This window comes from Arvicola amphibius, chromosome 2, assembly GCF_903992535.2.
Source record: "Arvicola amphibius chromosome 2, mArvAmp1.2, whole genome shotgun sequence".
NCBI lineage: Eukaryota > Metazoa > Chordata > Mammalia > Rodentia > Cricetidae > Arvicola > Arvicola amphibius.
Window position 1 is genome coordinate 26489146 of NC_052048.2, and position 14535 is coordinate 26503680.

At 46.2% G+C, this 14535-nt stretch overlaps 1 protein-coding gene across 1 annotated transcript in view; it reads left to right on the forward strand.

The window, feature by feature from the left end:
* Iqsec3 (IQ motif and Sec7 domain ArfGEF 3) overlaps window positions 1–14535 on the forward strand; it is a 99263-nt gene that overhangs the window by 19591 nt on the left and 65137 nt on the right. Inside the window, exon 2 of the mRNA XM_038320181.1 lies at window positions 13048–13131. Within this exon, the coding sequence (XP_038176109.1) occupies window positions 13048–13131 (84 nt within the window). The remainder of the gene's footprint in view (window positions 1–13047; window positions 13132–14535) is intronic.

Below are 14535 nucleotides of genomic sequence, written 5' to 3' on the forward strand. Positions count from 1 at the left end.
TCAGCAACGTGCCCAGGGCTTATTGGAGAAGGGTCTTTTCTGCTCCACATAGCCGGCATTGGAGATGGCCTTCTGGGGCCTCACGTCTCATTTTCAGGATGGTCATCAAATGGCTGGCAGATGAGGGCTGCTTGGTGTTCCTTTCTTCATGGGCCTCTCAGTGTAACAGGCTTGGACTTTTGCTTTCCTCCAACCAGGGTGCTGGTTACCTCTTATTACCATTATTTTTCTAAAAGAGCAACAAGCAAAATAGTTCACTTCTCTAACGAGGAAAGAAACCATAAATGGAGGTTGCCCCGGGGAGTCTTTGACCCCTGAGTCCTGCCAGAGCTGAGTCCACTGGAACTAGGAAAGTTCCCTCATTGGGCAATAAAATACTTGGGAATCTCCCTGGGGAGGTATTGCTGAGTTTCTGAGGGAGACCCATAGTCCAGCATGTGGGCAAGAGGGCAAAGCACAAGGAGACTCACGTAGCATGGACAGACACTTCTGGGAGCTGGCTGAGGAAGAAGGAGTTGACTAGTAGGGAAATCATAGGTTTATGATGGGGGAACGTAAGCAAGTTTATGTGCCAAAACAAAACAGCCTAGGACACTACTGACTTTGAAGGCCAGCAGGCGATGCAGGCCTGACGGGAAATAGAGGGGACATAACGCCTGCTCCTCAAAGTCACATGAGAAGGGAAGGATGACCTAAGTCAGACATATTGATAGCAGCCCCCACTGATTAAGCTAAACTCATTCAAATGCTTTGTGTTTTGACATCTTTTCTCGCCTCCTCCCACTCTTTAAAGAAGTTCGTTTTTTTTTGGTTTTTTTTTTTTTTTCTACATATTGGATGTAGCTTGTCCTGCCCCTAATCCATGTTACAGCTTGGTTTCCGATATATTTCAATACAGAAAACGTGAAGGTGGGGTGACCTTTAATAGGTGGAGCATTAAAGGAAAGTGATTGGGTCCTGGGATTTAGGGATTAATGCTGCTCTCGGAGCTAATAGATCAGTCGCCACAGACTGATTGGGTCCCACGAGGGTGACTGTCTACTAACTTAGCTTGTCCTCTCTCATCTCTTGGGGTCCTCATGCCCTGTGAGCATCTGCTATACAGAACACTCTTTGTCATCTTGTGCCAGCTGCTGTGTCTGTGTGCGTCTAGGAAGACTTTCCCAGAGCCTCACTGCTTGGACTTTCTGAACTCCAAAACCCTGAGCCTAGCAAACCTTTTCTTTTGGTACATACAATGTCGGGGATTCATGGTAGTGATACAAAAGAGACCGAGGGAGTAGTTACAAATCCCTTCCTCCATGAGGAAGCAGTGGTCAAGTTTGTACAGCAGCATTTGGAAGGACTGATGTCAGCAAGGCTCCCCATAGGCTGTGGGGACGTGGGGGCTGATGAGGGCAGGGCTGAGTGAGATGAGTCTAGGTTCCGCAGTGACAATCAAGGACTTTGGATTAGAACGTTTTTTGCAAGTTTAGGTGTTGTATTTGAGGGAGCATGGTTGGCTTTCGAGACAGAGTATTGCTCTGTAGTTCATCTGGCTAGGAACTCACTATTTAGTCCAGGCTAGCCATGAACCCACGGCAATCCTCTTACCTCATCGACTAGACCACTGGTTCTCAACCTGTGGGTCTCTAACCTTTTGGGGGTTGAATAATATATCCTGCATATCACCTGATTCATAACAGTAGCAAAGTTGTAGTTATGAAGTAGTAATGAGATAATTTTGTGGTTGGGAGTCCCCACAACATGAGGAACTGTACTAAAGTGTCGAAGCATTAGGAAGGTTGAGAACCATTGTTGTGTTCAGATTATAGGTGTAAGCCTCCCAAGTTGCTTTTGTTTTATTTTTGCCCCACGGGGAAAAATTTTTTTCCTCAAAACTAAACCTTATAAGGCGCTGTAATGCATAAAAAAGACATGCCATACTTTTGTGAAGTGGAAGTTTTATGGTCTTCCTTCCCCGTTCAACTTTGAAGTCCGTGAAGCAGCTGGTGGAGACCCGCCGTTCTTTAGAGTTCAAGAGAGAGCACTGTGTTACCACAGGACCCACCTCATCATCATGCGGACATCTGATGGGTTGCTGTGCGTTTTCAAGGAAGGTCTGGATGAGGGGGACAAGCCAATGCTTCCCACCCAGGACTCTTGTCACCCATCTGTCCTTAGGTGGCAAGGATAGGGAGACAAGGAAAGGCTGCCCCAAAGAAGTGAGAGAGAAGTAGGGGCTCCAGGTACAGATGTCAGCCCCTGGCAGGCTCAGGAAGAGTCCTGAACCTGGCTGGGTGGTCGCCATTCCCTGAGAAGAGCCAAACATTGATTTCTGTGCCACGAGTGCCAGCCACGGGAACAGCTGTCGTCACTTGCCATGCCGAGCTCTTTCACAGCCTTCTGTGGGACTGTGCGGTGTCAGGCTGTACAGCCAAGAGGAGGACAGCTGCACTGCTTCCACAGCAAGCTGTGGCTGCTGAGTTCCCAGGGCAGAGACCGATACTCTTAGCTGTAGTCGTTAAAAAAGTCTGTCCTGACACAGGCTTATGTTTCTCTCATGGTGATTTCCCATGCAGAATCCAACCAAATCCCCACAACTTAGTGAAGCAAACAGTTAAGGGACAGGAGCCTCACAATGACCAGACCATCCCAGAGTGGGCTGCAGTGCATACAGATGTGCATCCTCAGTGCAGGTCATTTCCGCCATATGTCCCAGGGACTCTCCCACATGTCTCCCATTCAACTATCCCACCCTAGTTTCCACAGTGTCCCATTTCTGGGGCCCCTGCACTCCTCTGGCTCAGTGATGAGCCATCTGGTCTCCGCAAATGCAATCCAACAGGAGGAAGCAGGAAAATACATATCTCATCCTGCAGCTGGGAAGGAGGTTAATGCTCAAGTGACCCGGGGTGCGGGGTGGAGGGGATTTAAAGATGAAACGGCTTAAAAGCCTTTGGGGAAAGGAAGAAGGGAGAAGAGAGAAGCACAGATTTGGTCTTCTTCCTCTTTTCAAATCAGTCTTATCGGGGTGCAATTATATACAATGGATCAGCTCAGTCTAAGGGCATGTGCCCCGACAGGCACCTGAAGTTGCGGAACTACTGTCATTAGCAAGATGTAGAGCATTTCCATAGCCCCAGATGACCCGCGCTTCCTTCTTTGTCTGTCCTTTCTCTCCCATGTGGCTGACACAGACCTTCTTCCTATCCCCATCTCTGCCTTTTCTAGCTGGCTTTAATTTACTGGCACACATGGGAAATCCATGCACGTTGGGGCAGTTGGGTTGGTTCCTCTTTCCAGGGTGTGTATCCCACGGTATAGATATGTTACTGTTTGCTCATCCCTTTAGCAGATACATGAGCATTTAAATGGTTCCTTTTATTCCCCCCACTATGAATATTTGCTGCTCTGAATAGTTTTGTGTCCCTATGTGTTTTTATCTCAGGTAAATACAATTGCAGGGCCATTTGCCACGAGTATGTTTACCAAAATGCCAGATGACTATTTTGCCTTCCCACTGGAATGTGAGAGAGACCCAGAAACTGTCCAGCCCTGCCCAACACTCGGCCACTATGGTCAGGAATGAAGGACCCACTTACATGGCCTTCCCTGTCACCATGAGCCTATTTGCTGTTGCACTTGTTCCTCTTAAGAGACCTCAAACGCCCAGATGTCACTGCTGTCCCATGAAACTATTGAGAACATGGAGGCCTTGAAAGATAAGTGAGTGACTCATGGGAAGGACATGGAGATTGGGATCCCTGTGCGGGGACTCTGTCCCACAAGCCAGCCTGGGATAGGACGGTGACAAGATCACAGATCTGGAAGAAAGGATTCATCCGGGCTCTGTGGACAGACAGACTACACTCAGAGAACCCTGACCTTTTCACACAGACAGGCTGTGACAGTCTGTCCTAGAACAGCCTTGACACCGGCGCCACCTAGAAACCCAGGGTCCTTCTCCTGTCTCTAGGGCTCCCTTCACAGCCTCTAGAACACAGTTCCTCCTGGTGGGCACAGTTCTCAGGAAGGGTGGGAAGAGATGGAGGGAGGGAGAGAGGAAGAACCCCGTGTCCTAAAGATTGGGAACACAGGCACAGGCCCTAGGACAATGTCAGGGTAAGAGTCAGAACCTGAGCGAAAGAGATGCAGGAGGCGGTGGTTGCCCACTTACATGCTCATCACGACTTCCTTCCCAGCTTCAGCCAGACTGGAGTTTCAGCCCTCTGTCAATATACTGGGAGCCAGCCTGTGCCAACCACTGCTCTCAGTTTTCCAAAGGCCTTATAAAAGACGGCCAGGGCCACAATCCCTGAACCAGCCCGTTCAGTTACATTGTACCTTAGCTACAGTCAGCCTTGCGATGGGAGTAAACTCCTTTTCCTGCCGTGCTGACAAAATACTGGTGAACTGCCTTAGGGAAGAAATGCTCGTTTTGACATAGGGTTTTCCGTGGAGGGGGAGGGGCCAGTCCATCGTTCCGATAGAGGATATGGGAGGGTGTGGTAGAGTTCCTTGCATGGCAGCCCGACCAGGAAGCAAAGGGCTCTGGTTAGGACCAGAACTGAGCAGAATCTCATAGACCCTGCCTGAAGTGACTTCCCTCCACCTGCTGGACTCCATGTCTAAAAGGTCTTCACGCCATCCAAAACAATGGCCCCCAGCTGGCAACCGTGATGAAACACATGGCCCTGGGTGGAGGTATTTTTGCGTTCACACTGTAATGAGTGTGGGACAAGTCACTGCTTCCTTCCTCTTCTGTACCCAAGGCTGACAATGCACCCCATGAAGAGCTGCCATAAGGAGGCAAAACGTGCGTGAACTTGATACACCACTGTCAGGTCACCAACACAAGGCCACCTCATTTCATCTTCTACTGAGTGATGAAGTTGTGCTGTGATTTTTGTAAAAATGAATAATAGTCTTGTCAAATGTTCATGAGCACACACAATAAACAATATCAAGTGACAACGCACAATTACTATTTCCTTCACATTTAATTAGGATTTGTCTATCATCTGTCACTTACTTATCTGTCAGCTACCATCTGTCCCGATCACCCAAACCTTACACTTTGTCTGCGCTTCCCTGGTTTTTTTCCACTGATGTCCCTTTTGTGGTCCAGAGCCTGGGCTCCTGACACACGACATATCATTATTATGTCTCCTCAGTGGCCTCCGGATGTGTCAAATTCCCATTGCCTGTGGTTTTTATGGTCTCCGAAGTTTGGGGGAGCATTAGTAGAGTATCCTTAATTTAGAACTTCAATTGTCTGCTCTATTCCTCATGATCACACTGGGACTCTAAGTTCCAGAGAAGGAAGGCCACTGGAAGAGCCTTTCCCATCACAGATCCCTTTCCAGCTTAGTGAGGATGAGCTCTTTGGTCCCCTCTTTAATGGAAACCAAGGCCTGCCAAGAGCAGGGGACAGGGAGCATGACCTTGGGCAGGGGAGTGGATCAGAACCTGTGACTCAGTGTGAACTAAAACCTCAAGGGAAGACCAAGAAGGGAGCTTTGGGTGCACCTGGGGAGACCTCAGGGCAGGAAGTGGATGGAGGGACAGCAAGAGAAGGACTAGAAGCCTCAGTCATTGACTAGCATCATAGGAGAAAGCTCAAAAAGACAGACAACCAGTCAGGAGAGCAGAAGGACTCCCAGACATTGGGTGTGTATCACCTGTGGCATGTGTCAGTGCAGGTAGAAAACTGAGGATCTGGGTGACCCTCAGGGCCTGTCCTCCATGATAGACAGTGGAGCAGCTCACATCCTGCCTCAGAAACAGAGTCAGTACCCTCAGGCACACTGTGTCATCTGGTAACTGTGGCTTGCTGGGTTCTCATTCCTGAAATATCATCGCCGGCTGCTGGGCAACAAGCTGCTTGTCTTTCTATGTGCTTGATGGTTTTGCCAGGAACGCTAAGCCTCCTGTGGTCATAGGTGTAGCACAAATAATCAAAACCCAGAGACAGATATTGGGGTTCAAGATGAAGATCAGGAAAGCAAAACAATCAAGCCACAAGGCTAGGCAACTGTAGAGTGAGCCCTGAGCCTCTGTCTCCTCCCATTTTATATTCCCCTTTAGTCCTGGGATTAAAGGCATGTGACTCCTTAGGACTGGAATTAAAGGTGTGAGCCACCACCACATGAATCTGTTTCTGCACTGATCTTATGTATCCAAGGGTGGCCTTGAACTCAGAGATCCATTTGCCTGTCTCCCAAATCCTGGGATTAAAGATACGTGACACCACCGCCTGCCTTCTAGAGGCTTAGCTTTACCCTTTGATCTTTAGGCAAGCTTTATTTATTAAAACATGAATAAAATATAACTAGATTTCCCCTTTTTATCTAAAATAAAAAGAAGGTTATAACTAATATAAGAAAAACTATATACAATAAGTATAATTATATACAATAAATACAGGCAATAAGTATATCTATTAGTACAATGATATCTAGTCCATTTGCACTTGATAAATTCAGAGAAAATACTCCATTATCTATCTTATCTTGATGAGTTCAAAGTTTTGTGCCTAATTTACTTTCTATAGCAACTTTCATTACCATCCAAAACTACTTTTGATATCTCTCAACTTTATATATTTTACAGTTCTTTAGGAATTCTTTTCTGAGTCTCATAAACAAGGATAATTATAACTATAGCTATATAGTCTTCAACTACCTCAGAGACCCAAGAAGGAATCATATTAACCGGTAGTAAGTAGGAAGTGCGAGCAAGAGACTTCCAAAAATGTGAGAAATTATAGAAACAGCTGACTGCCTGAACAGTTGGGGCTTCCATCTTTAGCCTAAAGGCCTGGAGTATTTGAAAGAATTTTTTGTGAAACAGGATATTCTGAAGGACTGTCCCACCTTGTCTTGACAATCTTTGACAGTCACTCTCTTTTGTGTCCTGCTTGCCCAATTAGGACAGCATACTGTCAGCAGTTGAGGCAAGGGCATTTTCTTACCCGGTGGCTTACTTCTGCCACAAAGAAAGTAAACTTCATGTGGAGTTTCTTTGATGCCCATTATCTTCTCTGAAGTGGATTGGTGCTACCAGGGACAGATGTGACTCACTGTCATAAAAAAAAAAAAAAAAGAAAGAAAAAGGAACCAATGTTATTAAAACATCTTAAATGCCATATTCTGTAGATCTCTGTCTTGTTTGAAGATGACCTGTCTATTTAAAATATATCTCTGTTTGACCTGAAAACATACCTAATGTGGCTACAAGTTCAATTCATAATAAGTGACTAATTAACTAACCTGCATTTCCTTATTGTTTTAAACAGTTGGTAATAATAACTTTCAAGGATTAGAAATTTGCATTATTTGTTAAATGAGTTGTATAGTAGAAATGGGTATACATATGTTCTAACAAAATTAATCTAAAATTTGTATCAATATACAAAATTTGTATATAGTATTCAAAAATCCAATCCAATGTAAAATATTAAAACTAGTAGTTGTTTTTTAAAAGTAGATTCAATAATCTGCCTTTTTATCTTATCCTACCTATATCCCCCTCTTTCCTTCTTTCAAAATAAGAACCTTGAATCTAATTTTCTTTGCTTAGCCTTTTTTCTGACCATTACCAATAACATCTTGTAAACAATCCCCCAAACAATGGCAAATATCCATAAGTCACTGGATGACCAAAAACCACCCCACCCCACCTCTTGGGAATGTGGGCATTGCATTCTTTTTTACTTCCTACTGTCTGGGGGCAATAATATCTTAAGTGATCTTTGAAAGGAAAACCGGGTAATTATCAAATCCTCAGAGAGGTAGCTGTATCAATTTTTGTCCTGTCTGCATAATGGGAAAGTGCAGGGTTTCTCTCGAATTCTGGCTAGAGTAGTCTGTTAGGCTGGATCATCTCAGCTAGTCATTTTGAAATTGTTTCTGATCTTTAGGTGGTGTTTTTTCAACTTAGTTGTGTTATCATAGTCCTGGATGAATCATCATTGTGGGCCCCATCCTACTTATGGAGACTTCAAAGGTCACTGTTAGATGTGCTCATAGTTCACTGCAGAAAACTGATAGAGACTCTAACCCGAAATCATGTATAGCAAGGTAGATGAAACCTTTTTCTGGAATTATTTAGTACTCTATATGCCATTAATACTATATTATAATTTTTCTACCTTAAAAACTGTTAAAGGGTCAATATAAAAATCAGGGATAAAAATAAGGGATTATGAGATTAGTAGCAATAAAAATAGTTCTTAAATATTTGGGTTTTTTTTCTGTCCCATATCAGGGGCTCTTCTGACATGAGAGAGATTTTAGATTTCACTTTAATAAGCATTCTTGGGTTTAGAGGAGAGAGCCACACTCCAACTCCAAAGCCAGTTTAATCTTTAATTGGACTGGGACTATACAAAGACTATTTGCATTATACGTCTGTAGAGAAACGCAGAATCAAACATTTGGGAAGGCTTATGAAACTTTATCCTGTTGGAAATGTGATACACCAATAGGACAATTTACTATTTTGTGGGGAACATGTTTTTCTGAATGATTTATTCTTTTTCTTCAGCTAACTCATTTGTCCAGTGGTCTTCAGATCCCTTACCTGGATACCTTTATTCTCCTGAAAAGACAGCAACAAAAGCCTTCCCCAACCCTAATTTTGGGGAGATTTTCTTCTGGCGAGTTATTTCTGATCAAATGGAAAGCATTTGCTACTTTTATATGTTGGGGAGGAGGGAGTAGAGGCAGCGGGAAGACGGCTCCTAAGCAGTGGTACACACACCATCTCTCCATTCTGGGCCTCAGTTCTCATCTGCAAACATGAGTGGTGAGAGTCAGACATGTAGTTTTCCTCATTCTTCTTCCTCCTCCTCCACCCCTCTCTGTAGGTAGGAATGTGTTCATATGTGTGTGTACATCATGTGCATGTAGAAGTCAGAGATTGGGCGCGCGGTGGTGGCGCACGCCTTTATTCCCAGGAGGCAGAGGCAGACTGATCTCTTTGAGTTCGAGGCCAGCCTGGTCTACAAGAGCTAGTTCCAGGATGGGCTCCAAAACTGCAGAGAAACCCTGTCTCAAAAAAAAACAAAAAAAGAAGAAGAAAAAGAAAGGAGAGAGAGACGAGGGGGGTAATACTGGACATCTCTATCCATTTTCTGAAGCAGGTCCTCTGGTTGAACTTTGACTGGATGGCCCGTGAGTTGCCAGGGATTCTCCTATTTTTGTGCCCCCACTGCTGGACTTACAGGTTTTTGTTTTGTTTTGTTTTTTGGTTTGGTTTGGTTTGCTTTTTCAAGACAAGATTTCTCCACACAATGGTCCTAGCTGTCCAGGAACTTGCTCTATAGTTCCAGCTGCTGGCCTCACACTCAGAGACATCCTCCTGCCTCTGCCTTGCAAATGTTGGGATTAAAGGTGTGTGCCATTACTGCCCAGCTGAGGGTTACAACTATTAGGAATGCTGGGAAGGCAACTGAACACAAGTCCTCGTGTTTGGGTGGGGAGCACCTCACTAATGAGCCACCATCTCAGCCCCCGTTATTTTCTTTGTTGACCTTTTATTCATTTTTTTTGTCCATGTTAGATACTGAATCCATGGTCTGGTACATGCTAAGCCTTCATTCTCTTATTGATCTATGCCCTCAATCCTCAACCTTTTACAGGGTCATATTTGTTGAATTCTTAATCTTTAATCATAAGTTATAACTCATAATTGACAATCTTTTTTTGACAATCTTTTAAATTAGAAAGTTCAGTGTAAAAACTATATGTGATTCCTGAAATGGCATCAGTATTTGTGTTGGTTTCTAATACTCTCTATTCCCATCCAAGCATGTATTTGCTTTAATGAATTTACAGTAATAGATAACCTAAGCACAAATTTATATTTGACTTTCTTGCTTACGGCTACACATAGCATTGTTTTTCCCCTTCTACTTCTGACCTCTTTTTCCCCCAGCTTCATCTACTGCAGTAATCAAAGCTAACAGCTTAATTTGCACTCTTAAAACAGGAAGTGCACACATGTCGAATTCGAATTCACATTTGGGGGATGTCCTGGTTTATATTCTAGTGCTGTGATAAACACCATGAGCAAAAGCAACTTGAGAAAGGAAGGGCTTGTCTGGCTTACACCTGCACATCGCAGTCCGTCACTGAGGGAAGTCAGAAGAGGAGCTCAGAAAGGAACCTGGAGGCAGGGCCTGATGCAGAGACCACAGAGGAGCCAGCGAGCACTGTGCCCTAGCTTGCCTCTTATAGCTTGCTCAACTTGCTCCCTTACACAACCCAGGGCCACCTGCCCAGGAGCGGCACTGCCCACAGTAACCTGGGTCCTCCCTCATCCATGATTAATCAGGAAAATGCCCCCACAGACTTCCCTACAGGCCAATCAAATGCAAGCATTTTCTTAACTGAGGCACCCCCTTCCCAGATGACCCTGGGTGTGCAAAGTTGACAAAAAACTGAGGAGCTCAGGGAGGAGGTCGCCGCTCCTCACTATGTCGGGATTGTGCTCTATACTTTCCCTTGCGCCGGATGTTCTCATTTAGCCGTGAGTGTTGACCTCCATCTACCAAGAGATAAGTGCTGATTCTTTTGGACAGGCACGTAATTACAAAGTATGGATGAAGGTCTCACCGTCTTATCCATCCCTTGCTGCCTGGGGACTCCTGTTGTTTCTAGCTGTTCTTTCTTCCCAAAAAAGCAGTACTCCCTTAAACATTTGGAATAAATGCATCCCTGCAAGTATAAAATCCCAGAAGTTGTATTTGTGGATAGGAAGGTATATCCTCTCTAATTCACCAAAGCAGCTATAAGAATTTATACCTACTCAGGCAGAACTGAGAGCCACCCACTACCATCCTCCACAGCCTCAATAACACCAGCAGTTAGGCATCTTCTTAGTGTTTGCTCATCTGATAGATGAGCTATGGTGCCTCCATGCTACCTTAATTTGCATTTTCCTGGCTAGAAGTTATGTGGGGTTGTCTTTTCAATGAGGGTATATTGAAGCTCAGTGCAAGAAGGATATTAATTGACAGAATAGCTGAGAAAAGCAACTTGAGATGCAAGAGGTTTATCTTGGCTCACAGTTTTAAAGTTCACAGTCCAGCATGGCAGGGAAGACATGGTGGCTGGAGCAGCTTAGACCATAGTGGTAGGAACCACTGGTCTGTGGTAGTATAAATTTACAGTGTGGCTTTATTCATGTGCTTGAAGCTCGGGTAAAAGAGACGGGACCAGAGAGAGCTCCCAGGTACCCAGCTCTATCAGCCATGCCTCCTATCCTAAAGGTTCAACAACCGCCCCCCACCAAGAGCATCACCAGTTAGACCAAGCGTTCAAACACGGGAGCCCATGGGGAACATTAGACTCAAGTCTTCACGCCTTCTTCTGTACATGGTAAAATACAGTTCCCCAGTCTATTGCCTTTGACTTATAGTAGCATTGTTTTATAGCAATAGGGTCTCGCCACATAGCACCAGCCAGCTTGGAACATGTTATGTAGCCCAGGTTGACCTCAAACAGATCCTTCTGCCTCAGCCTCCTATAAACCACAGTGCCAGAATATCTTTTTCTTAATGGCATCCCTGTTCTCTGTTTTGTTCAAAAACATTTCCCAGCTTATAAGTTATATAATTTTGTTTCCTCCTCATTCTTTTCTTACCTAAACATATACCCTCTCTGTAACTATCTACTTAACATAGGCCCTAGCATTACCTTCTTTTATGGCTATAGCTGAACTTTGTGTGCTATATAAATCTCTGGTCTCAGGATTTAGGAACTACCCCCCACCCCAACCCCCGAAACAGGTTTTCTGTAACTTTAGAGCCTGTCCTGGAACTAGTTCTTGTAGACCAGGCTGGCCTCAAACTCACAGAGATCCATCTGCCTCTGCCTCCTGAGTGCTGAAATTAAAGGAGCGTGCCACCCACTGCCCGGCTGACTCAGGGACTCTTAAGAGGTGCCTGGGAGGCAGATTTCAACACTGGCCCTGGGAGGTCTGCGAAGTGGGACAGAATTTCGCCTCCCCAGTGACATAACTGTTCCCCCTTTGTTGTTCTACAAAATGTGATTTAAGGGAAGCTCTGGTTTGGACAAGGTACTCTAGGCATAAAGGAAGTCCAAAAGCCTCTTTCAGGTGACCCAGGATCCTTCTAGGTCTGGCATTCTCTGACGTAAGGTAACGTTGACAACAGGGCTGGGTAACTTCACCCTACAGTCAATGTAGTCTTAGCTCGAGCTTGGCACACATCGGGTATCAGAACCACAGTGTGGTAGCAGGGAAGGGACCTTGGCAGCCTGGAGTTCAGAATGAGCCCTGGTGTTTGAACTTCTGCCAGACCATGTGACTCAGAGTCCCTAGGGGGCAGGATCTAGGCACTGGTATATATTAAAATCTGGCTCTAACAGGCATCTAGGGCTGAGAGCTGCTTCTTCAGTTCAACCCCCTCAGTAAAGTGAAAGTTGTCTCAATAGAGCAAATAAACAGATGAAGGCCCACAACGGTGAATCATGAATACAGCTGGCCGTCCAGACTTCCAGCTAGAACCCACACTTCCACTTTCTCTTCTCCATCAGACATCTCAGTTACATCCCTGAACCTCCAGGAGGCAATGGGAATGGCTGCCTGAATGCCCGGGGTGGGGGGGTGGAGCCTTTGTGCATGGTGGGCTTTGTATGGAGGCTGAGTCCTCAAGTCACAGGTGTCTAGACCTTGTTTTGCCTCGCAGAACTTCTAAGGAACGGGGTCATAAAGAACTAGCTAGGATAAAAAGCATCTCCATGAACAGAGAATCGCAGGTAGGAGCTTCCTGCAGGGATGCTCACTGCAGAACAAGAGCCGGAAACCAGGTAGGCTGTGCTCAGGGCCGGAGTTTCAGTTGTCCCATGAACAATTGAGAAAGCCTGGATGGACAGAAAAGTGTTCTGCACACTCCTCCAGAGCAGTGTGTGGCCACCTGGGCGTGGCACTGGGGGTGGAAGGCAGGGAGAGGGCAGCCGAGTTTGGGGAAGATGCTGAGGGGTCCTCAGTTGGCTGAGCCTGCCTTACCTTCTGACCTCCTCCCCTCTCTGCCCACAGGAATGAGACCGTGCTGCACCAATTCTGCTGCCCTGCCGCTGACACCGAGCAAAAGCCTGCCTGCTCTGACCTGGCTTCCCAAAGGTGCGAACTGGACCTTCCTCCCTCCCCTGCCAATCTCCTTCCTCTCTGAGCCCAGCATCTAACACTAGCTGCTCTGGCCTCCTGCTAGTCTTGTGTGGTCTGTTTGCTTTTCCCTGCCGCCCCATCCTCCTATCCCACTTCCCTTCCTCAGACCCTAGTGAGTGATTCCTGCTTTTCAAGGTCATTATACCCCACTGCTCTAATCCCAGCCATGTTCTGAGCATCTTGTGTAAATCATGGATTTGGCAAAGAAGAGAGATGAATTTGACTCTACATTTATATGTATTCCTTGCGACAGGGTGGCTGGGCTCAGCTAAGCTCAACCCGTGCTCACTGCCTGGCCTTCCTGTGGCAGATTTGGTTTTCCTTCCAATCTTTCTCCTTCCAAAAAGGGGCCAAGGAGACTGGCTTTAATTTCAAGGATTTCTCAGCCCTCACTGAGCTGGCTGACAAGCCAGAGAACAAGGGCAGTGGTGGCACAGCGGGGCTTGGTGTCACTGCCCTGTGCTGTCCTCATTCTGTCTAGGCCAATCACAGTCCCTCATGCCGTCCATGGCCTCATGGTCCTTGTGGTCACCATGCTTTCACCACGCCCCCCCCCCCCGTTTCTCGCCCCCCTGCCCGCCCGCCTTGTGCTTTTTTAGCGGCCTTCCTCCTCACCCATCACTCTCGCCCCCCCTCCACCTCTGCTCTTCTCTCGGTCTCTGCCGATTTCTCTCCTCGCATTTCTCTTCCCTTCATAACACTTGTATTCTGGCCCCATCTCCAGTCTCCAGACATAGGAATTACCTGAGATCTTTGACACCCCGGCCCTCAGGCTCCTCATCCATTTAGTAAGGGTGGGTCCGCCTAGAAAGGAGCACTTACATGTAACGTCACTGATCCCCTAGTCGCTCAGTGAGGCAGAGCTGGCAGGCGAGCCTCCCTCTTGTGAATGAGTGGACAGTGAGGTCCGATGAGTCACGGACAGTCACACCTGGGCTTGAACTTGGGGTCTTGAACTCCCAATACTTTTACCATTTTCACATTTGAGATTCGATGAATCTATGATTGTGTCCCCTTTCTTTCGTTGGGAAACAATGAGGAATATAAAAAGATATGCACATGCACACGTGCACATGCTCACGCACACACACACAAATGCACACACACACAAATGCACACACACAAATGACACACACACAAATGCACACACACAAATGCACACACACACACACACACACACACACACACACACACACGGAAAGGCATCACTGCTCAAGAGGAGGTCACTGGGAAAATGGCAAGATTCTGAAGCAGAGACGAGGGGAGGTGGGGCCCACAGAGGGCTACATAGTCAGGGTCCCTAAATCCAAGGCTTAGGAAGAGGAGGGGTTCCCTGAAGCTAGCCAGGCTGGAGTAGGG